The sequence below is a fragment of the Sparus aurata genome, chromosome 14, assembly GCF_900880675.1.
Source record: "Sparus aurata chromosome 14, fSpaAur1.1, whole genome shotgun sequence".
Classification (NCBI taxonomy): domain Eukaryota; kingdom Metazoa; phylum Chordata; class Actinopteri; order Spariformes; family Sparidae; genus Sparus; species Sparus aurata.
In genome coordinates, this window is record NC_044200.1 from 8326772 (window position 1) to 8351538 (window position 24767).

General features: G+C 41.2%; 2 protein-coding genes across 15 annotated transcripts in view; one reads left to right on the forward strand and one right to left on the reverse strand.

The window, feature by feature from the left end:
* Positions 1-1993: 1993 nt before the first annotated feature.
* Positions 1994-12483, reverse strand: bcat1 (branched chain amino-acid transaminase 1, cytosolic). Of its 2 annotated transcripts, none has more exons than XM_030439519.1 (11): positions 12115-12483; positions 11509-11562; positions 10086-10276; positions 8912-9022; positions 8565-8684; positions 8196-8353; positions 7760-7902; positions 6896-6981; positions 6652-6792; positions 5091-5165; positions 1994-2709 (listed from the first exon to the last, which is right to left on the reverse strand). In XM_030439519.1, exons 3-11 carry the CDS (start codon positions 10194-10196, stop codon positions 2665-2667), a joined length of 990 nt encoding a protein of 329 aa, XP_030295379.1. In that variant the 5' UTR covers positions 10197-10276; positions 11509-11562; positions 12115-12483; the 3' UTR covers positions 1994-2664. The 2 variants fall into 2 exon arrangements, with proteins under 2 accessions (XP_030295379.1, XP_030295378.1); XM_030439518.1 differs by having other exon boundaries at positions 10086-10280.
* lrmp (lymphoid-restricted membrane protein) overlaps positions 11038-24767 on the forward strand; it is a 33574-nt gene continuing 19844 nt past the window's right edge. For 7 of the 13 annotated variants that reach the window (XM_030439501.1, XM_030439511.1, XM_030439510.1 and 4 more), the window contains exons 1-17: positions 12598-12768; positions 13702-14438; positions 14949-15059; positions 16082-16262; positions 17585-17643; positions 17737-17812; positions 18541-18699; positions 18785-18902; positions 19346-19396; positions 19580-19657; positions 19914-19970; positions 20236-20295; positions 20879-20943; positions 21212-21305; positions 21943-22089; positions 22574-22675; positions 23426-23577. In XM_030439501.1, coding sequence (XP_030295361.1) covers positions 13757-14438; positions 14949-15059; positions 16082-16262; positions 17585-17643; positions 17737-17812; positions 18541-18699; positions 18785-18902; positions 19346-19396; positions 19580-19657; positions 19914-19970; positions 20236-20295; positions 20879-20943; positions 21212-21305; positions 21943-22089; positions 22574-22675; positions 23426-23577 — 2192 coding nt within the window. In that variant the 5' untranslated portion in view covers positions 12598-12768; positions 13702-13756. Of the gene's footprint in view, positions 11385-12596; positions 12769-13227; positions 13247-13488; positions 13577-13701; positions 14439-14948; positions 15060-16081; positions 16263-17584; positions 17644-17736; positions 17813-18540; positions 18700-18784; positions 18903-19345; positions 19397-19579; positions 19658-19913; positions 19971-20235; positions 20296-20878; positions 20944-21211; positions 21306-21942; positions 22090-22573; positions 22676-23425; positions 23578-24767 lie in introns of those variants that run through there. The other 6 variants (XM_030439503.1, XR_003986673.1, XM_030439509.1 and 3 more) reach the window with 6 other exon arrangements.

A 24767-nucleotide genomic window follows, 5' to 3' on the forward strand; every position in this document is an offset into this window, starting at 1 on the left:
GCCATATGTTTAGGTTAAAAAATATTGTTTTAATGACAATGTTTTTTATTGGATTATAACTTGAAGACAGACAGACATTTTCTGACAATCACAATTAAAGACTACTGCACTTGGGTATCTTTAAATTACTGCAAATGTACGATGGTTAGCTGAATATTTATTGAGCTTTATTTACAGTGAGACACCACTGCTCTGTAATCCAATGAGTGAACACTGACAAGAAGACACCATTCACACAAATACACAATGATGTTAAATCATCTCGCTAAAGTCCATCAAAGTAACATCTCCCTCCCCATTATTTAAAACTATACTCTGTCTTCCACTTTACTTTAAAGGCAATTCTCGGTGTATGTTATCTGGAGGCTTCAAATTTCCACGTCACACTTGCCGAATGTTAGACCAGGATTGCTTCCAAATTTCCGAATTATTTGTGATATCACATATGATAGCAACAGATTTTTCTACACTTGCAGCAATTCATGTAAAACAGCCCCTCAGTGTCAAACTCTGCACATACGTCATTATAAACAGTCAAACCCAAACATTCAAAGGATGGAACACGAGGAAAAACACAGTTTTGACTCAATCACTTCTCTAAAATTGCGATGTAATGCCATGAACAGGTGTCACATCCATAGACCATGGCACAAAGAGAAGCGGCCACGTTACACCAATCCTTACCGCCCTTCAACCTGTGAGTTTCAGCATTGATTTTAAGATTTTACCGCTTGTTTTTAAAGCCCTGAATGGTATGGCTCCTGCCCATATATGTGATTGGCTATCTCCCTATGATCCTGATCACTGCTTGAGATCTACTGGCAGGGCCTTACTGAGGGTTCCAAAATCTTGACTTGTGAGGAAAAGCAACTTTTCCTCCCTGTCTGGGTGCCCCAGATGTGGAGCTCTGTGCCTCTGGATCTGAGGCAGGCAAACTCAATATCATCCTCTAACTCTCTTTTTAAAACCCACTTATACCTTGTGCTTTTTCTTAACTGATGCTATACATTGTTATCTTAAATCTTTTTATCTTGTTCATACCTTAAGTTGTGTTAACTATATGTCATTATTGTAAAGCACTTTGTAACTCGGTTTTGAAAGATGCTATATACATAAAGTTTATTATTATTAATGTTTTAGAGGAGCTGGAAAGACTGTTATATGACAGTATAAACACTCAGGAAAACTGTCTTTGTTCCACCTTCCTAAACTTAACTTTACTATAAAACTTACAGTATATTACAGTAGCAGTTGTGAAGTTGTAGCTGCATTGCAGCAGCAGAAAATAAGAAAGTACAATTGCTCGATTACTGTACTAAAGTTAAGTACAATGTTGTGGTAGTTGTACTTTACTTCAGTATTTCTATTTTCTGCTACTTTATACTTCCACTTCATCACATTTTGGAGCGTGTATTGAACTTTTTATTCACTATATTTATTTAATGGATGTAGTTGCACACTACTTTGCAGATTACATGCTGCATCAGAGAAAAAGTAGCACATTTTTTATCAGAAAAATCTCCCAGGCAACTAATTGATTAGGCCAACTGTATATTTACATATATGTTAACCTATTCATTATTTACTTTTAATTTTGATACTAAAGAAAGAAAAAAAAGCATCAGCATCTGTGGGTTTGATTTTAGTCTAAAAAATGGCTTGAAACTTATCTCTGACACACTCTTCTGAGAAGTGAAGGCTATTCAATGCGAGAAATTGCCAAGAAACAAGAAATTTCATACAATCCTGTATGTAATACTCCCTTCAAAGACCAGCAAAAACAACTGAGCAAGAAGACAAGTACATCAGGCTGTTACTGCTTTTAATTGAGGATTCTTTGACACAGGTTGAAGGACAAAACTATTATGGTAAAAACCATAATAACATAATTCTAACCTTGTTTTATGTACAGCACTTTGTCCCAGCTGCGGCTGCTTAAAGCGCTTTATAAATAAAGTTGAGTTGAGTTGAGTTGAGTTGAGTTGAGTTGATGATGTCTTCAATATATCTTGCAACTCGTTTGATGAATCAAAGTGTGGGCTGTCATTACAGAAAATTATATTTTTGGGTGACCTGAAACTTTTGAGAGGAAGTGTACATTTATCTATATTTATCTATATCTGATACTGAAACACTTTTACTTAAGCACTAGTCGGATGGGTGGCTTTCACTTTTGACAGTGTTTAACTTCATAACTAAAGTTTGACTCAACCGTGAATCTTGGGTCCTTTTTATAACACTGCTGCTTTGTAACTCTTACACATGTGATATGAAATTCTCTGTAACATTTGTTTTCCGAAAGCCACAGCTATGTCCTCGATGTTGGGTTGGAAAAGGAGATGAGGAGCAGCAGAATAGGCCACTGTGGCTGTGTTACTGTAATTTATTGTGCACTATTGCATGAGACATTAGCCTGCTTTTGTTAATTATTTTTGGACAGTTGTGTGTTAGTCATTAATTTAAGTTTAAAAGGAGATGGTGTGTTATGACACTCGCCGCAGAGCTGTTCTCCAGCATGTTGCAGTTAGACTACAAATGTTGCACATACATTGCTTATTTGTTCATTTACATTTACAGTATGTCTATGGTTGTTGCATAACAGTATGTTCTTCCTGTACACACACTGGTGTGTGAGCGTGCAGGTGTGTGGTCCAGGCTTCTTCATCACTGCTTCACCGGGAGGGTCCAGTCGCTGGGCGTGCGTCCATACTGTACGAGAACAAAGGTCATGAAAAGGTTACAAGTGAGTCTCCGTTTCTCCAGCGGCCCGAGCGGTGAAGAGAAAACCTCTATTCACTAAGCACTAAACTTCTCTCGCTTGCTTAATTGCGAGCAAAACACAAATCAGAAAATGAAATCAAATATCCGTGAGCAAATCTGCAAACTCAGCCACCAACAGAGCGCAACACAACAGAGGAAAGGGAACTATAATAAAAATCAAAACAAAATGTTCCCCAATCCGTGACAGCCGCGAAGACAAATCCAATTATTTGTGTCTCATGTTGCAAATTTGTTCTAATGGTCGAAGTGAGAAAGTAAATAAACGCCTGCGAAGGGGAAACAAAAGAATGTGATTTCTAATTAACTTGAAAGAGGAACAGCAGGGCGACTTAGTAAACCCATCTTTCATCTGCTGCCTCAGACCACTCGTTTGTTTGTTGCACAATGTTGTCTTCAAGAGGGGCGGGAGGAGGAGTGTGTGTGGGGGGATAACACTGTGCTGCTTCCCTGCAAATGAAATGTCAACAGATTTAACAGCGCCGCGGATGGAGCGCAGCGTTTTCCAGCGTTTTGTCGATTTTATTGTTCATTAAGCTTTCGCTGCCGCCCCTTCATTCCCCCACCACCAAATCTTCTTCCTCCTCCTCCTCCTCCTCTCCCACTTGTTCGAGGCTTCATTTGCAGCATCTTGCCTTTGAAGATCACAAAAGGCTGAGGCAATAATTGGGTTTGTGCAATTACAGCAAGCTTAATGAGAGAATTCAGGAGTTTGTCTTGCCCCTATCTCCAACTCTGCACACTCCACCATCAGGCCCCTTCTCTCTCTCTGAAGCACTGTCGACGAAGGGGAGATGTTATCGGGTATTAAGATGTGGTCAACACATTGATAACGCCATCACGCATGCACACAAGGCCTGGGTGATGGGGAGAGCAGATATGCTAATCCCCCGGCCGCCCTAGACTGACCAGAAAGAAAAAAAACAATAAAAAAGCAAAAACGCAACACAGCAAGTAAAGGGAAGGAGAGGGAGACAAAGCAAAGGATGAGAAGACAAAAGTCACTAGTTGAAGAGATAAGACACGTCAACTGATAAAAGTGTTTTAGAGGACGTTAATGAGAGGGCTACTATCTGTAACGTGTAATAGTGTAGATGTGGGAGCCTGCAGGGCATCCAGAGCAAAACCAGTCAAAACTGATCATTCATATACAGCTGGTCATAAAAACAAGTAAGTAAGGACACACAGACCTTTAAAGAATAACCTCAACAATAGTACACGGTAAAGTGTGTTTACAGCTCTTGGGGTTGCATTACCACATATGTGGAATAAGAAGTATAACGCCTTTTGTGGCTCCAGAGTAAGCGGCTTGTATTTGAATAAGTTGCCTTCAGGGATGTCACTCACCGGCTAAGATGCACTGTGGGTGATGTGAGTAAATATACTTAGTCACTTGATACCACTGGGAATGCTCAGCAAACAGCCACCTGCAACACTCAACGATTTGTTGGTGAACTTATGACGGCATTTCCCAGTATGAGTGAGAATATAATGATCACAGTCCAGCTCATACCCGTACTTACAATCGGCTCATTACAAGGCACAATAACAGAAAGTCAGCGATACATAACGCTCTCATTAACACAAATCAAGCCTTCAGCAAAGAACATTATGAATCTGTTGAAACCTGCAGTGCTGCGCAGACTGTAGAGGTGGCGCGTTTGTCGGCAATGTACAATATTACAAAGTCATTACTCATTACCTAATAAGATATTTCACTTACCATGTACTTACAGGCAAGATAAGGCATGCAGCGGGTGTACAATGAATAAGGACCAACGGGGTTTTTTTTTTTTTTTTCATAAAATACAACTTAATGCTTTTATCACACTGAGTTAGATAACAACTGAAAAAAATAGAAAACAGTTCTGTAATGCAATTAAGGAGATGCTTGATAAGTTAATATTTGGTGGGAATATTTGCTTTTGTTTGTAATCGACCACATTTTCAGTTTAGTCATTTCCATTTCTTTGTCGTTACTAGTGAATCCTCTTTATCGTGAACGTTTGAGCACTATGGGACTGACATGCGACTACAGTAGGTACAGGCATTCCGCATATTGTCATTTCATACCGCTGCCACTGGCACTCCTAACTTTTATTTTGAAGGAGGCTGTGCTTCCAATGTTTCCTTCTAAAATCACATCACGGAATGCTTTATTCAAAGTAATCTAGCAGTACAATGAAAATAGAGTCCTGAGGGCGACAGGAGTGCAAGGAACACAGATGCTCAACCAGCTGTTACTAAGCTAGGCGAAACATCTGTGGGATGTGTGTGTGTTAGTGTGCGTGTGTGTTTGTGCATCCACCAACCTGTATGTCTTTGAGTTCCTTTACAATCCGAGAAGTCAGCTGTGAGTTGTTATCCTGACAAGGGATGTGCAAGCTCTAAGACACACAAAAACACACACAATTTTAAAACATTAATGGGCTCTGTGATTCTACTTGTTACAACATGAATTACGAGAACACAGAGAGTATCAAGTAAGCACATAATGATATTAAAACAAGACGCCACAGGGTTCTGACGAGCGTTTAAAGATGACAACTGCCTATGCCGTCACAAGAGACCGTGAGCCTCATTTATCAACAACTGTGCACAGATAACTGCTTTACTGTATTAAAATGTACGTCTTTCATATGATTTTCTTTTATCAAATAAAGATAGCATAACTTTTTTACAGTGTGACTGAAATAAACGGAGGCTCTAGATGCAAAAGCAATACTTCCTATAAGTAATCATAAAGCAGAAGATGAGAAGCCAAACTGGGGAGACTCAAAGCTAAGGACTGAGGCTACAGCTTACAGCTGCGTAGCTTAGCATAAAGAAACAAAGGGCAAACAGCTATCTTAGCTCTATCTTAAGGTGAAAAAAATCAGCCTACCAGTATGCCCACAACTAACTAATCTACATCTAGACTGGCATATAACAGATTTTTATTGACAGTTCAATGAAACCAATCTGTTTCCACATGTTATCAAATCTTTTTGCTGAGCTGTTCTAGCTGGTTACTAGCGGTAGCCTAATAGATAATAGAGAGATACCTCAAAGAATGATATCAATCTTCTCATCTTATTCTCAACAATAAAGGACTCAGGGAGGATCAACCCCATTAAGAAAAAAAACAAAAAAACGCTGCATGGGTGCCCTCTTGGATGCACTCATAGTAGATAAAACATTATAAAGTGTCCCTAGGGTGCCCTTCCAGTGAACAAAAATTGGTGAAGTGCCCTCTCTTCACTATAAATACCGAATATCACAACTTTCCTGACACTGGTGCCCCACTAGATACAGCTGGTGGCCTTTTTATTTTTTCCACCACTGCCCCTCGAACATCCTGAGTCAGCCACCACTTCCCAATATGTCGAACCGTTCCTTTAAAGCATACATAATAATATATGTAATAAAAACTATATAGTGTTTCACTCTGTAGTTGATTTCAGTCAGTGCCCATGACTGTGTTCATCTGGAAATCACATGAAAAATTGCTAATTGTTTGAGGAAAACAGTTTCTAATTCTGTCAAACTGTCTGTTTTTAATTAAGACAAAGCAGGTGATAGAGACCAATGGGGGCAAAGTTTGATTTACATTGTGTAAAAGATGGCTTTAAAAATGCAATGGCACAGGCAATGAACAAAAATTGATAATACAAAGGAGAAGGCTTAACTACACAACATAGGGTAAAATGTTAAGAATAATATTTTTCCCGAAAGACTTATTCAGATTTCACTTATTCTAAGTGATACACCACTACTCCTAATTTTCATATAAGTAAACATTTTCATATCAAATATTACATAACTTAATCTAAACAACCTTACTTTATATTGTTTAGCACAGATCTTCATAGAATGTGTCGCTCCCCGTCTTACCTCTCCCTGGTAAACAATGTGTCCTATGGGGCAGACCATGCAGGCTGTACCGGAGCCAAACACCTCTTTGACCCGCTGCTGCTTCAGAGCAGAGCACAGCTGGCTCATGGTCAGGTAGCGCTCTTTTACTTTAAACTCACCCTGCATGGGCACAGAAGACAGGGGAAAAGACCAGAGGAAATGTGATGCCTCATTTTGAATATTTATCCATGCATGTTGTCCTTTGTGGTTCCATCCAACTCACCCATTTCCCGGTTAGTTCCAGAATGCTCTGTCGGGTTACACCTGGGAGTATGATACCATCCAGAGGTGGAGTTGCAAGTTCCTCCTCTGAAAGGAATAAACAAAACAAAAAATAATTTAATAAAACTGAAAGAAATGATGAGTGGGGAGGACATTGTCCTGTAATGACACAGTTCTGCCACAAGAGGTCAGACTTGTGAAACATTTAATATCAAAAGCCCATAATACTACAGGGTGTCCCCAAAAAATGTATACACACTTTAGCAGCTGATAACTCAATTGTTTGTTTTTTCTTTGCAGATTAAACCCATTGGAATTAATGATGGCAGCCAGACTAAACTTTGAAGAAAGGAAATTCACTCTAAAATGCTGCTGGAAGTATGAAAACGCAGTTGAAGTGCAAAGACAATTTAGGAGGGAGTTTCAAAACGAACCATCAACGCGAGTTACCATCACTTGAATTAGAGATAAGTTTGAAGCTGATGGAACTGTTTAGAACGTCCACGAGAAGCGTTCCGGGAGACCACGGACATGCAACAATCGCTGAATTGAGAGCAGCCATTGAACATGAATGCACGCAAATACCAAGGGAATTGTTTCGTGATGTGTGCGATTCCATTGCTTCGCGTTGTCAGCAGTGTCTGGACCAGAACGGACGTCAGTTTGAGAACAGGCGGTGACAAAACAATGAAATGATGTTTGTTAATTCTATTACATTTTGAAAATCAAATGAATTTTAATAAACACCAACTTTACAATTATTTAAAGTGTGTATACATTTTTTTGGGACACCCTGTATGTAACTGTTTACTGTATACTGTGGTAAAATGGAACAACCAGTCGTACCTCTGGTTGTGTGACAAACCTCCTTCCTCATTGATCCAGTGCAGGAAGATGTTCATAGTTCCGGCTTCAGTGATCTGGTGGTCCTCGCCATACAGCCACAGCACCTGCTGACACCCATAATCCTCTGCTTCATACTGGGCGTATAAAGAACACCCATAGTTCCTGCAGAAATCCAAAGCACAACTATGATTAACTTAGCTACAGCATTGCATGTAACTGTACCATAAGGTGAATATGAGAAAATTATTTTACTTCAAACCCCCAAACACCAAACAAATCATCCATTGTGTGTGTGTTTGTGAAATGCATAAAACTAAACAACTTATAACTCATTTCAGGCGCTGTTAAGACTTTATCTGCACTTGTCTTTGATGACTGATCAGCACTCAGATGTTGGAGTTGAGTGCTTGAATTATCAATGAATCATAGCATTCATACAATATGTGTTTACCCACCCTCCCATCTTGCAGTCTCCAGTTCCTCCTCTCCAGGCCCGCGTGTACTTCGGGTCAGCCCACAAGGACAGGGCCCCCGCAACACTGAAGTAAGCGCCCACCGGACTCAAGATCACATACAGCAAGGCATGGGCGGGCTTCTTTACGCCCAAAGAGAGCTGCCAAAGACACATGAACACATAGCAATGTGCCTGAACATGGTGCTTGAGCATGGTACGGAGCCCTCACACTAGTCAAACAAACTTTGTGGTCAAACATACATGGCCATGGAATGGATTGCCTAGTATGAGTATACCCTAAAAACAACACACAAAAAAACAACAACTTCTGCCTTCACAAATGAATATAGCACTTCATTATCCTTCTCACCTCAGTGCCAATAAATGTTGGTCTTATGTACAGACTGCTCTCATCCGTGGTAGGAACCCAGTCCTGGTCAATCTCTACCAGTCGCCTGATACACTCCAGCAACTCTGACTGGTCAAACACCTGGTGGAGGGGGAGAGGTGGAGAAAGAGAAGGGTAAGGAGAGTGGAGGCTGAGTGGGTGAAAAGACATAACACTAGCAAGGACGGCGGTGATGGCACGTCAGATGTGGAAGTTTGAGTTGTAGTTGTGGCTAAAATTACAGTTTTTGAGGCAAAAACAGTCATTATCTCATCACTTCCAACACTCCTTTCATCCATCTATCCATTCATTCCTCACACCCATCTTACAGGCAGACAAGCTCTCTTAGCAGACTTGGACATGCGGTTCATGTTGAGCATCGGTCTGAAGAGACGCAGTTGGTTGTCATCCCCACGGTATGCCTTCAACCCCTCAAAGAGCTGGTGAGAAGGGAAGAAAATGTACTGGATTAAATGCTCAATTCTAAAATAAGTCAGCATGGTCTTAGTGGAGAAATACAAATGTGTTTATTCAGCAAAAGCAGAGAGTAGATAAGTAGAGAAGGCAATTTAAAATAAGATTTAACTGATACCAAATCCATTATCAATTCTCCTTAAAAAGTCTTAATCTTTTATTGATTCCTTTATTGATAACTGATCAATTTTCTGTGTCTAAAAAAAGGCCTACACAGTTTTCAGCGTCAACAAGTGAGAAAAGGCATGCATGTGACCCAGGGGTACATATTTTCAATTGTTTTCTTGCTGTGTCATTTGAAACCAGTTTCTCAAGTCCCTCCGCAATTAATGAAATGAGAGAACGCTTGTACTGCAATCATAGTCATTGTGGTTTTCTTCTGCTAAGCCTGCCTGACTTGTACTGATGTTAGCACAACGGAGGATGTTTACCCTCTGTAGTACATGTACTGCTCAGCTGGGAAGCAGCATTACTGATGCATAGTCTCATATACACGGCTTTGTTTTAAGCCAGTGTTGCGCAGAAATATGTTTTCAGAATATCGCTGATGGCTCCACCCTTTCTTATAATTATCATTTTAGGACAAATCACAGCAAGCACAGTTGTCATCTTTTTTTGTTAAATGAAGCCACGCTTTGGACAGTTTCTTCCACCGCACTCCTTCAAAAAAATTGTCCGTTCGATAGCAAGAACTAATAAACACTGAGGCATACCTTTCAGATGGATCTGATCATTTTTGAACCAGTTCTCAACTGGAGGTGATTGTGAATTCACACTTGAGTCACCTATGTAGCTAATAGTAGCTATGACCCTGGTTGAGATTCTGTTGTGTCTTAATTGGTCTTATTTTATTTATTTTTTTATAAATCTATGCCATAAGAAGTCACATCTTGTTATGTTCTGAACATGACAAAACCTTCATTCAGGCCTTTTTTTTGCCCCATCCTGACTGAAGCTTCGTCAGTCTCCTGACCGATTGTAGCATCGGATGAGATACTAAATCCACTTAAGCGAGCCTGAATCCTCCACCTGTATTCCATAGTGTAGTGATGAACAGGCCGGGTGGAGTGACAGGTTCCCAAAGGGCTTGATGAGCGGAGCCTGCCAGCCCTCAGTCGCACTCCACTCTATGGTCAGCATGTGGTCAGTGAAGGTGGAACCAAAGGTGGACACATCAGGTTTGGGGTTTGGAGTGGAAGCCAGCTGGATAACAAGGTCAGCTGCCTGGTAAAAAGCACAAAAGAAAAGAAAACAGTGCGATTTAAGAATGAACCTGAATGTTTTATTGAACAATCCACATTGTATCAGACGTGTAACTGACAGAGCATTATGTCCCCATGCTGCATATATGATGTACATATATGTTACAGCAGGTTGAGAAATATGTGCCATATTTATCAGGAACAAGGGCTGTCCTTTCCTGCTGTTCTGCAAGACTGGTTCATGTGATCATTCCTTTAAAAAGAAATATCTTCTGGCCAACCATTCAGTCAGTTATCTGTTCCAGTTGGCTGGGATTAGACTGGCTCTTCATCCCCTCCCTCCTGGTGCAGAAGGTTACCTGTGCCATAATCCCAGATTACAGTACTGGAAAGTGGTGATGACCACACCGTGTGAAAATATCAGAGAAAATGCATTTTTTATATTGTATTTTTAAATTTGCTTCTGATTATCTTTCTTACATCAAATACCTGCATAGATATTGACCCACTTGTGCATGGTTTAATTTGTGTTATTGTAACATTTGTTTAGTCTGCTGCTGTTTGTCTCCATTCTCCAAACCAAAGCCAACTCTCATCCTCGTGACTATACTTCTGAGTGAGTGTGTGTGTCCACAAATGTCCGCTCTAATCTCCACCTGAGCCTGCTGTCTAGTGCTCAGGTGTTCAGGGTCAGAAAACAAGCAAAGCTCCAGCTACTTAGCGTGAGCTGGGAAAGTGGATTCTGCTGATCAGGCTGCAGCAAGGGGTAGAGGAGGACGAGCACAGGAGTGGACACTGGTTGCGTCCTTACCATCCAAAAATGGAGACAAAATGGACAGACCAAGAGCTAAATCAAATGCCTTAGAAAAGGCTTGCTCAGGTTGGAAGAAAGTGGACTTTTTCAAGCACTGGCTTATCTATTGGATTGTTTTTTCATGCATTTTGGTGTCACATCAAGAACACTGTTGAATGACTGTGGCTCCAAGTGACTCTCATTGCCGCTCTTGGCAACATGAGGACACGGGGCACTGCTGGAATATCTTCTATGTGGAGGAAAAGGGGGGATTTTTAAGTGTCAGGAAGCCAAGGAATCTTCAAGATGCTGCAGCTGGAGCAGCTATTGAGGGTAGGTGCTCTTTGATCACAATGGCAGTTAAAAAGGAGCCTTTATGAACATCTTCTGCTGTTTGGCATTCTTCCAATTCTTCTACAAACCATAAAGCCGCAACACACTTAAACAGTTTGAATACCTTAAAGCTTGGAGTGCTGTTGTCAGTCATTGGGGTCGTGGAAATGATGATTCGCTGAAAACAATTTGAAATATTTTAACAATACAATCAAAATAAACTTTTAATGTGCACTATTTTCTTTAAGCACCAAAAACAAATTTGACTTTGAGCAAAAAAAATTTAATAGTCTCAGGTCACTGTACATTCTTACAACACACTGCAAACTTAAGTCAGTAGGGAAGCGGGTTCCACACTGTGTGTGTGATCATTTTTTAGCTAATTGATAATATGATCGCAGCTCTTTTTCTTAAATTTTGTCCATGTATAATATCATATATTATATTAAAAAAAGGAAAGCCACACTGTCTAAACCTTATCAAATATCGTCTTAAAATGCAGATGTAAACAGAAACGGGCCATGTGACAGAATTACACTGAGCAGTCCATACAGAAGTTCTCTGTAGGCCTACGTGTCTGTAATTCGGTAGTTACAACACAATGTGGTGTACCTACACTGATACACAGCCTTGCCACCAGTATGTATCTCCAAAATTCATGCTCACAATATTAAAGAAAGAAAGAAAGAAAGAAAGAAAGAAAGAAAGAAAGAAAGAAATTCAAAATTACCTGAAGGGACACCGCCGTCTTCACCAGATGTAGCAGCTTCGGTGAATAATGAACCGGTTGTGCACCTGCCGACACTACCTGCTAAACCGCTTACAGCGCACACAGGTTGCATCCAGTCCCATTAGACACGACGCCAAACATCCAAATTTCTTAAGCCAATATAATAATTGAGTAACCTTGACGTGGTTATACTGAGCCACTTGTCTTGGTTTTCATCCGTCTGGTATTTCATTTATTTACAAACTGACATGTCGACATTGGGCTATTTGTTGGTGAGTCATTTTAAAAAGGAGGAGGGTGGGGGACCATGACCTGGGACGACTCAAAACAATATATCACGAATTGGACTTTCAAAATTTCCACCCATCTATAAGAAATATGAAGTCGTGGTCTTGATACGTTGGGTGCCGTGTCTCCTTCAGGCCGCAGGGAGGGGGTGCCGGCTCATTTTTCGGAGCGCGCGGGTTTGAACTCTTTCCGTCTCGAGCGCCGTGCTTCACACTACCTGTGCGCGTGCTCTCTTGCGTGCGAGCCCGGACAGTTGGTCCAAACATTTCGTCGCGGATATTTGCTCGCCAAAAGCTAACAAAAAAACTCAACCCCTGTGTGTGCTGCTAGCAAACAGAGGCTGGTGTGAGAGGGTAAAAACAGAAGGTGGGTTTTTTTTTTTTTTTTTTTTTGTTGTTGGACAAGGTGGTCACGTTCATGTGTTTGTGTGGATGTAATGTATTGCTGACGATTAAAAAAAGCAAAAAACAAAAACCTATCCAGGTAACGTGGCTGTCGTAGGCTGTATCGCGTATTCTTTGATTATACAAGAGTTGTTCATTTTGCAAATATACTATAACGGAATGAATTGCGACAACCAGTTGCATTATTTATTTTTTTTCCAAGAAAATTATATATTTGACTGAACTAAGCGCTGCTGTGTATACAATTCGCGAAGAAACTCTCGAATTAACGAGCTCGTTTGCGCACCTGGCGCTCCACTAGGTGATGCCTCGGATTCACAGATTTGCTTTAATCTTTCCACACCGAGAAAGCCAGGATTTAAAATGTGAAAACTTGTGGACTGGTTTGCATGCATTGTAACTACTGCGGAATCTCCTATCCGAAAATATCCGCTGTTTAGGTAAATTGGTTAATCGACTGTCGTTTTTACAAGCTGAAATGTCAAAAACTTGCTGTTTCCAGCTTTTTCTTTGTCAGTTGTGACAGTGAATTAAGAGTTTTGGGGTTTTGGAGCGAAAAAAACAAGCAAGATCTAAACTATTCATCCATAATCACAATAAATGGGAGGTTTTTAATTGATGTCCATTTTACCTCTTTCATCCTCATCTTCTATTTCGCCCACTTGTTTTACAGTTATTAAGACTCCTGTCTACATAGCCACTGAGTCTTGGAACAGCCACAGAAAGCAGTCCTTAACAGACCGAATGTGCCGGTTGTCAAGTACATCATGGTGTGATGCTTTGCAGTGTTGGTCATCCACCAGCTGAATAACCAATGGCTTTCTCAGTGTTTTAATCTGTATATTCTTTTGTCTCTATTTTACAAACAAAATAGTTTCTGCTTCTCTCTCCACAGACTTCAGCCTCTCCTCTAGCCAGGGAGCCAGCTCTGCAGCCTCTCCACCAGCAGCATGGATTATTATACGCCGCAGCCCAATCGTCGTCACAATCCCGTGGAAAGCATCTGCCGCAAACTGCAGACCATTCAGTGGCGTGGTGATCGAGAGCCCAATTCACCGTTCCAGATTCCCAAACTCTCCTCCGGCAGTTACGACAGCACACAGTGTGGCCTCAGGCACAACCTGGAGGCCATTCTGAAGAAAGGGGCCATCCACAGAGACGAGGGGGAGAGGGGGAAGGAGAGAGTGAAGGAGAAGGGAAAGGGGAAAGGGATGGGTATGCCGAGTTCTGCTGTGTCCCAGGGGAGCCTGGGCTCTTCAGTCCCCATGTCCATCCCTTCCACTCCCACTATGCCAGCTAATGTCACTTACACCGTCACTAGCACACTGGGAGAGAGGAGAGGTGCTGATGGAAGTGATTTGAGACAAGTTAAGAAATGGCAGAGGTATTGTTCGACACCCACGGGGCAGTCCAAAGAGTCACCTTACTTCACATTCACACGAGGACCCCAGACAGTGCAGCCCGAGAGTGAAAAGCCGAGCAGGAGCCCGCCTCTGTCTCATACCTTCACTCCAAACCACAGCACTGTATCCTACAATCTCAACTTCTGCTCAGGAGACACGGGGAACTTGATCGAGTGTGAGCTACCCTACCCGGCTCTGGTTGTGAAAAGACTGTCCATGGGAGACGGAGGTAGGGAGGAGCGGCTGAGGGCCAACTGGGATGTGAAGGTTTTTGTAGCAGGGAACAGAAAACTGAAATCAACAGTAGTTTGACAATATAACTTGACTCAAAGTGCACTGCTTAGTTTTTCCATTGCTTTGAGTCTCATCTCCCTGACACTGACAAGAAGTGTGAGGTTCAGGTGAAAGCTGTGAGAAAAGATGAAATGCCGATTCTGTCAAATAAGATTTTGGTAGTAGATTGGGAGTTTTTTTTTTTTATAATAAAGTGAAGCTATTGCATAGAGAGTGGGGATAAGTGGTGATGGCTTGTTAACTTACACTTGTAGCCCCAGACAAACTTACATTATGTAACTCTGCAATAGTGTTTTAGGCCATCATGCCATTACAGGTCTTGCCATGCCTGAGGGAATATTTATCATGTGCCTGCTTTTCTATGAAAGTCAACTGTGTGTGTGTGTGTGTGTGTGTGTGTGTGTGTGTGTGTGTGCGTGTGTGTGTGTCTCATATTCATGTCCAGGATCATCACTCGCTTCTGAAAACAGGAAGGAGAATATGGCAGAAATAAGCCTCATCTGTGAAGAGAATCTGCTTGATACCATCTTCCATGCCTGTGACACCCAGCGCCGAGGTACATACATGCACACATGGTCATTAATGCTTGGGTCATGCATTTCAGTCTTGCAGCAAGCTGAATACAGCAGCCAAGTGACAAACTATAATTTTCATTGAGGGTAGTATGACAGTGTGTTCCCTTCGGTTTGCCACAGTAACACAATATCCGTGTTGTCTCTTGTGCCTCCAGCATTAACAACACAAATCTGTTCTATTTATCTTTCCAGCCTTTAAGGGGTTTCATCTGTTCACAGACTTGTGTGTTGTCTGTGTTAAACACTTTTAATGCCATTTGGAGTGAACCATCTTGGGCGGCAGGGATATGGAAGTGGTGGTCATTTCTTTTCATTTTTGTTAAAAACTTTTGCCAGATTTTCTTTTTTCTTGATCTCGGGATTTGATCTCCTCTGATTTCTTGTGCTGGGCAGATGGAAATGTATGTTTCTGTCTTTGTTTCTTTGTTTGTTATGTCTGTCTGACATTTTTATTTTTAATTTTTTTTAATGTGTTTAATCTCACTATTGCTGTAGAGATATAGCAACGTTCTGCCTGATTACATTTTGTGTTTTGTTGTATATGGAATTGAAGAGTACCATGTGTAAACATACTGAACATTGCATGGTGTATTATGTGCAGTTGAGTTTTAGTGAGAGAATTATTCTTGAATATTGAAAGATCATTGAATGGATTTTTGTGAGATGAAAGAAAACTAGCCCACAGTTTAGATTCCTGCTGTGGTAACTGTGAAGGCTGAAGAGTTAAAAAAAGAAAAAAAAAGAAGACAGCATTGAGAACTGTGTGAAACCGACTGCAAAAAAGAATTTAGTCTTGATTCTTCCTGTCGCTATGGTTACTGCTTTTGCAGCGTGCACCTATAACCCGACAAAGACAAAAAGATTGAGAAGTGCTGTGTTTCATGAAAATATACACATAATAAATCTGTTAATATATTAACCATCGCAGTTCTAACAGGGTTAAAGTATCCAGAGATGAGAGAAGATTTCTTTCAAGTGTCTCTGTGCTACTTTCATCTTGCAGGTAAAGTGTTTGTCTCTCACATTGTGGACTACCTGCGTCACACCACCAGTCGCACCTCAGAAGACAGCGGACTGGAGGAACTTTGCAACATGCTCGATCCGGAACACAAAGATGTTTCCATTGACTTGGACACGTATCACGCCGTAATGAGGGAGTGGATCGACGATTGCCGCAACAATGGGTAAAACAAAAGCAGGCATTATAAACCTGAAGTACATGATTATCTATTCAAAAACGAGATTTTCTGGGTTTGTAAGGTGTTTAGTTTTTCAAATATCTTGAGGTTTCATATTTGAGAGAAAAATAATCTTAGGAAAATGCGGAATCAAGGTCCAGCTGTGCTGTTATGTAGCTACAGGACATGTTGTGACCTTCCTGTGTGTGGATGGAAGAGAAAAGTGAAATTTGTGAGTTAGCCAGTACGGAATTATAAACCAGTAGTGGATTAATCATCGGGTATTTGTGTATTCTTCTGCCCCTGTTTTTGTCTTGCTCGAGTATCTATTTTGAATTTTATGTGTGACAACTGGTGGTTTCAGAGGAAATTAACAGCTTTTGCAGTCAGTGGTTTCGTTTTTTGTTTAGTGTGCCTCCTCTTTTGCACCTTAACTGTATGCTAACCTCATTTATGTGTTAGAGGAAAAAATATACAGCATTTCCTCTGTTTTTTTTTCTACACATTTGTAGAATAGTTTCCAACCTCTTTAACGTGGCATGAAAAGGACAGCCTGTACTGTCTTCTACCAGGCCTGTGGTTTCTTTTTAGCCTTTCAGAGAAGAACCACTCGTATGTTGTGCTTGAGTTATGCAAGTGGATGTTGTGTAGGCGGGTTATGCATCAGATGAAAGGTTTTTCTTCTTCTTTTTCTTCCCCATTGTTTCAGCTGTCTACATCTTAATGTAACACCATTGTGTCGTTTGCCTCATAGGCATTTCTGCGTAATCATCAAGTGCACTCTGCGCACTGTCAGGTTGATGTCAATGTGCACTTGACACCATTGATCCAGTCTGATATCTAACTCTGATGAAGGGTTGGAAGTGAAAATCAAATTGTTTTGTTTAAAGTTTATATTATATTCATTTATCTCATTAAAATTGGCCTGATGTGTGGGCTGTAAATAAAGCTTAAGACTTCATACTTTGAAGGGCAACAGTAGAGGTCCATTTTTATTGAGGCAACTTATTCCTGTATGTATGAGGTGACCGACCACACATATCTTTAAAAAGCCTAAGCATTGTGCCTTAACCAGTGGGCTCTCTTTGCAGTATATACAGGCTATGTTTGTACATCACTTAGAGAATAAGTTTCAGACTAAACAGAGCTGACTGTTTTTTAGTGCTCGGTCTGCCAGGCATCAAAAATTGAACAGTTCGACCATCATTTCAAACATGTTTTCAGGTGTCCAAAAGCAACAGCATAGTGCATGACTGCCAAACACTAGAAAAATATAAAGGCAACTGATCTTACATAATCTGATGTTTGATTTCTGTGTTATATCTCAGGGATGAGCCAACAGATGACGTCACCCAGGACTCGGTAAAACTCAGAGACAGCCTGTCTGGTAAGGGTGTGTGCAATCACTCATATGTTTGCCTTTCATTTCATTCATTTCATCATTTCACTGTTCACACATCTAATTTCGTGTGTGTTTTAGCGAAGAGGTCCATGCTGCTCAATATGACCTCAGGAAGCTTGGAGGCCTTTGGAGGGGAGGCATCCAGAGCAGAATTGTAAGTGATGTTTGTGTGAATGAATAAGAGTGTAAATGTGCATAAAATTAGGTAACCAATGGCTTTATTAGTGTGTATTGCCAGCCAGCCAAGGGTAAAAATAAGTATGTACATTCTACAGTACTGAGGCAACTGCTGAACCTTTTAAACGTATTACAATTACTAGCGTTTTAATTATTATACCTGCTTTCTTTTGACTTAGGTGTAATTGACCTAAATTATTTGATAAGTTCCATGCTGGCAGTAATGCCATGCAAATACAACTGCAAATATTATTTCATTAGAATATGTAAACGGCAAAATGGAAAACTCCCTGTAGTAATCCATTGACTGTAACACATCGGAAAAAAAACATCTCTTCATTTTCCAGGGGGAGCGTAATTTGGCCTTTTGATAAAAAATGAAAACGTACCGACGGCTTTGATTGTTTTGGGCTCGTCAGGAGCCACCTTGTTTCCAATAATTTAACCATATACACTAGGAATCTTTGTGCAGCAGCTTAACTATTTTCAGTCCATTTTAAATCATTAATGAAGTTACCATTGCTCTGCCACAAAATGTTAAAGAAAAGAAGATTCTCCACTTGTTTTGCCAGTGTGAGACAGTGTCTGAAAGTGGATGTTTTCAGTGTGAGAGTAGACTTACTGAAGTAGACAGAGTAAAGCTCTGATGGTGGAGTTTGGTTGTTAGGATGTGGTGGTCAAGTGTTTGTGTGTTTCCCCCCACAGTGAGACATCAGAGCTGGTATATTGTGTTGCCGACCTGCAGATGAGCAACCAAAAGCTCCAGGAGGAGGTGAGGAAGCTGAAGCAAGTGGTGGAGGGCATGGAGGACGGCAACCAGAAGCTGGCAGAGGAGAATGAGGAGCTGCGCAATCAGGCCAGAATGTAAGATGCACATCCATGCAAACGCACAGCACAGATTTATTGTAGTAGTGTGTTGACTTCTATCTCTGTTTGTCCTTATGTGCAGTAACCATCAGCTGGCGCAAAAGGAGAAAATACTAAAGGAGGAGGTGGAGGAGATGAAGGCCACTCTGAGCTGTACTGAGGAAGGCAGAGCTCGCGCCTCCGCACACAGCAAACATGTGGTCAGTCAAACTCGGGCTGCACGAGGAGAATCTATAAAAATGCTTTCTGCTTGCAAACAGATGGCTTGTGTCTGTTATCTTTGCCTACACTGTTGTTACCCACTGCCCACTTTGCTGTACTGCCAATACAGTACACCACATTTCAACAGCAATGTCATGAACATGATCAAATCATCAACTGTTGTTGACCCCATTTGTATTGGAATGAAATTACTGTACTTGACATTCAGTGCAGCTATGACAAACTGAGGCACTTTGACTAGCATTACTCATTGTGGCTGGAAATGGTTTAGACAGTCAAACCCCAAATCCAAAGATTGCATTCAAACTTTAGATAAATGGGAAAATTCTTTAAGTCGGGATGTCAGTCGTAAACCTTCTACTCTGTTACACTCTGAGTCTTCATTTCCACCGCTGCTATTGATTGCTTTTCTTCTTTTCAGGAGAGAGAAAACCAGAGTCTCATTGCCAAGATTGCTTCTCTTCAGGAAGAGGTACTTGACTGTCCAAAGAGGACTTTTATCTGAGGAGTTAACAGTAAAATCAATGACCTGACTCTGAAGGGCTCAGTAGCACTCATCCATTTATAGTTTGTTTACAAAGAGTATGTTGTTGCAAGTTTTTTTTCATAAAAGGATGTGACCACCTGCCCTAACTCCCCTCTGATGGCTCCCCAGAACTTCAAGGTAACCATGGAGACAGACGAGCTTCAGAGGAGAATAGCAGAGCTGTGTGACATTAACGCTGACCTACAGGTACCTGTACTGTCCGACCGTTATTATTTTTTACATTGAGCTCTGCATCATTACATCCCTTCTGTCATTCTGAATCTCTCTCTCACAGTGCAGTTTCCTTATTCTATTTTTCTGGAGACATTTTTGACTGTATATCCTTCCTCAAAAGATGACCTTTGCATTGTCAGTCTGTCTTGGAAACAACTGTGTCAACTGTGTTGCCATCATGCTGTACCTTCTTTATATTCTTATGTAACTGCCTTTTGTATGTCCACAGGTGCAGATTCACTCTTTTGATGGTGTCGTTAGTGAAAAGGAAGCTGTGATTCTAGAGGTAAGTGCCTTTTATGATGTTTTTTTTTTTTTTGTAATGAAAAAAGAAATCCTTTTTACTCACTGTAACCCTTTTTGTGGCAGTAGTGATCATTCTATATATCTGATTTGTTGAATCCATTCAGAAATTCAATGTGAATGAAACCTTTAGCTACTGTTTCTAATAAATAAAAAAAGTTTCCAGATGAAGGTAATTTTCTATTGCCCCCTTTTCAGTTTCTTCAGAAAACACTCCTTGTTGTATCCTTTATCCTCCTTTTTTACAGAAGGGCAGACAGATAAATGAGCTGAAGTCAGCAGTAGAGGAATATTCCTCCATCACAGAGGTCAGTGTGTTGTACCTCACATCCTATCATTAGCATCTCATATATGCTCTGTTATGCTTTCACTTGTTCCTGATCTCTCTGCTTGCTCATTCCTCATGCCAATGCAGACCTTTTTATATACTCTGAACAAACCTATAGTCCAACTCCACCACTCACTTTTTAGCTGACTGGAGTTGGCAGTAAATCTAGCTGTCATTCTCTGATTTCCTGTGTGCAGCAATGAAAAAATCTTGCATCAGATTGGTCACCTGGAAAGCATATCTCATTTCTTAATCTTGAATAACATATCGACCATGAACCCGAGGTAGTAATTTTATTTTCCAAAATATTTATGAATATTTGTACACCTTGATGTGAGTATTTTTGGGTACAGGCAGTTCTCTGCCATGTCCATTGTGTTTATACAATTATCAGCTGTGTGTCATTGGCTGACCAACTGTGGGAATTAAATCACCTGCTTCCACACACTGGTCTTAAAGTCAACAGGGTTGTTCGACTGGGCTAACGGCAGGACACGTGGTTAGCCTGTAAATAACTAAAGGGGTGAGCTGAGTCATGGTGCGATCTCTGTTGTTGCTTCTAGCTGCTGAGAGCAGACAAGAGCAAGCTGGAGAACCAGATACAGATGATGCATCCAGACCTAGCTAGGTAAGTGAATTACGAATAGCCTTGAATTGACCATGTTTAAGATATTAACGATTACAACTAAGGATGTAGACATTAGCCTAGTTTTATTTTATCACACTATTAATTCTTGGGAGAGAGACCTTCTAAGCCAAAAATAGTATCTTTTATATCTAAAACAAATACTTTTTCTTTTTGCACATGTTGCACAAATGTGTCCTTTACCATCATCTCTAGAAATTATAAATTTTTTTGTACCTTGTTTGCACCCCACCTCTTCACTCTGTCACAGTGCTGGTCTGTCCCTGTCGGTGGCCTACAGGTTGAACCAGAGCAGCTCAGGATCCCTGCAGACAGAACTGGCTCTGGCACAGTCACCACTGGAGGTCAGCGCTCCCTTACTCTTAATCTGTCTCTTTCATTTGCTTCCCTCCTCTTTTATGCTTTCTATTATTTGTTCTCTCTCCCTCTTGCTCTCATTCTCTTATCTCATAACCACCTGTTCCTTTTTCTCTTATTTTGTCTGTTATTCTGACACTGATTCTTTTTCTTTGTACACAATGTTTTGGTCTTTTATACCGCAGACACATTGAACTCATGGCGACTACACATCTTGGATATCTTCTTGTAGTAACCAAACTGTTGCACATATAAGCTTGATTGCATCCCACACAGATACAGCATGTACACCGACAAACCACTTGAACAGGAACTAGTATTTAGGATAGTTTTGGTAATGTTGTGTAATCTCAGTTTATAGTTCCTCTGATCCCTGCTGGCTCATGAGAAGGTTATTTATGCCTACAGGCAGGTGATTCATCTCTCAATGTTTTTCTTCCTCGTGCTGTAGGGCTTCTCTCACTTGACGCACAATGCAAAGCACTGTCTGAAGATATAGCTGCAGCTCTTCACATTTTGTGTACTTTGCAAAGTCCAGCCTCTATGTAATAATCAGATGAGTGGTGACTGTTTTACTGTAAGTCTGCTGACTTGTTTGTGTAAGTATATTGCTTTATCCTGCAGGCCCTCAATGGACTTGACCATTTTTCCACCACTATGAGCTTTGCCTCCCCGCTGGATGAGACGCTTGACAGGGAGGTGCTGCTGATGCTGCAGGGACCCAGCCCTGAACACATGGCCAAGGAGTTCAAGAGCCTTCTAAACAAACTGGTAACAAGTTTGATTAAGTGAACCCTGACTTGCACTTAAATTCTTTAATTGACTTTAGATTGGTGAATAGTGGGTAATTGCATCTGTATAACAAACCCATTTTCCTCTCGTAAAGTGTTATATAAAACACTTTGACTTGCAAATGACTGCTTTGAATGTAAATGTCATTCTGTTCCAGTCAACACAAAACCAGCATGGCAGTAGCATATAATGTATTGTACCTCTTTGGTATGGCATTTGAATGTTTCAGGTCCTCCTTTCAGATACAGACTGGATTTAAACTTTAAGAAGTAGTTTAGAATAACAGGAAACACAAGTTGGATTAACTTTTTAGCTACAATGAGAGTTGACGATTACCTTAAAGTTTCAGTCAAATTCAATAAACAAACATGACGTTAGTTGTGCGTTTGTCTCAAGCAGTGTGTGCATATTGACTTTCCATCTTACAGTATTTTTCTCTCGCCACTCTCTTTATGTCTCTCAGAAAAGGGATTTCACAGAGGAAACTGCATCTGTCTTGTCTTCAGTTAGAGGCTTGTTGGACGACCACGCACAGCCAGGGGGCAACACAGGCGCCAATCTTCAGGTCACATCCACTCACATGCTTTCACAGACAGATTTTTAAAGATGTTGTTCAGTGTCAGCCTACCTAAAGGTCTTGACATAAGCTAAAGAAAAGTCTCATGTTAACACTGTACTGCAGGGTTAGATGCTTTGTAAATATGTACGGGTTCATTTCAGACTGGAAAGGGCCATTTTAGTACCTTTTTTTAATATGAATCATTAAATTATGTAATGTGATTTCTGTCTTTCTCTCCCTCCACCTGTTGCTCTTTTTCTATCTATCACTGCGTATCTGCTCTTTCTGTCCTTCCCACCCACTATCTCTCCTCTCTGGAGAGCTCTCACTTACATAACTCTCAAACAGGCCCCATCCAAGCAGTGCTATTTAGTCAGTGTGTTGTACCATGAACACAGCCCACTCCCCTCCTCCCTCACACCAACTTTCTGTATCTCTCTCTTTTTCTCTCTCTCACTCTCTATCACCCCCTCCTCCTGCATTGTTGCCACTCTGCATTCATTAGCCACGTACTGCCATACAGCAGTAAACATACCAAATGAGACCGAAATCATTAGTGGAGCAGAGCTGTACCAGGGCAACTCAGTCTTCGGCTGGTTCTTCAGCGTGCTGCTGGCTGACATGGAAAAACTGTGTGTTAGTTAGGTGTCAGAACTTTTCAGAGGCATAAAAGAAACTCGGTTATTCGGGCTGCACGGCTGCCTGCGGCCTTTCACCCCAGCGGGAGGCTGACTCCTCGGCCTTGTCATCCTACAGACCGTGCAGGCCGACCTGGACTCCAAAAGGGCAGACTGGGCCCTCAGCCTGGACCAGCTGGCCCAGTACACCGACTCGCTGGAGAAGGAACTGATCAAAATGGCCAGTAACATGAGGAGGTCCCGCACCGAGATCCTGCACCTTTCCGTCAGGTGAGCAGATCTTTGTCTGGGCTCCCTGTGCATGTGTGGCGGTGTCTGAAAATCAGTGGGCAGTGGGCAAATATGTGAGCTGCTGAAGTGAGTGATGTTTGAGAATGTGGTATGAGCGCGGAGGAGGGTGAAAGAGAAATACCACAGGAAGATGGAAGAGAATAGATTTGCAATGGATCTTGTGCTTGCGTTTTTAAAAACAACTAGCCTGTAAGGTAGGAAAGCATTTCTTTAAGCTGGAGTTTCTCTTGTGTCACAGTAATCTCATTGGTTGATTTTAAACCCTAGTAGGCAGAGCTAAAGAATTCATTTTCTGGCTAAGTAATACTGATGTCACTGAATAGGACATTAGTAAGGGAGATAGATGTTGATATCTTGCCCTTAAACAGAGTGACCTATTAGGTTAGCCTAGCTGACTTTCCAAGTCCATACGAGCCTATAGCTGTCTCTGTAAGCTTGTTTGGGTGCTTGCAGAGCTCTCAGGAATCTCAAATGCGACATGGTCTGAATTGATTTAAAAGTTACTTGGCAACGCTTAAGAGGATTTTATGCAACTAGTGAAGTTATTTCTGCTGTCATAGGAGATCTGCCGATCAGAGAAGTCCACATTTCTACAACTTTCTGAGACTCTACATAATTAACACCACACATTACTTGATGGCAGACACCTGCAATGTGGGTCTTTCTGCTCTCCAGTGCTGTGTCTCCGTTGTGTTGAGTCGGGGAAAAACCTGTCAATCATTGCTGACCTCAGTGACCTCAAAGAACCCGCCTCACTAAGTCAGAGTCTGGGCCAATTCTGGACCTCATTCTTTGTAGATGGTCTTGCCTCGCCTTTTGAGTGTGTGTGTGTGTCTCTGTCTGTCTGTCTGTCTGTCTGTTTATGTGTGTGTTCATGGAGACGGCCATCCCCTTCAGATATATAACAGAGCTAGCGTGGTACAGTATCAGACCAGAGAGGGGGAACTGGTCAGGCTGTCCAGCTGGGATTTACTGTTGCTTAGTTTGCCAGGGTAAACTCAGGAAATTTGATGTAGTTTAGGGAGTAAGGGAAACTGCAGGTACTGATTGTAAGTAATAGTTGTACCTCCTGCCCTGGAGTGCTGGGACTAAGGCATACTGTTGAGGTGAAGACTGAATAATAAGACTGGGCTAGGATCAGGGATTTGTTGTAGAACACATTTGAAGTT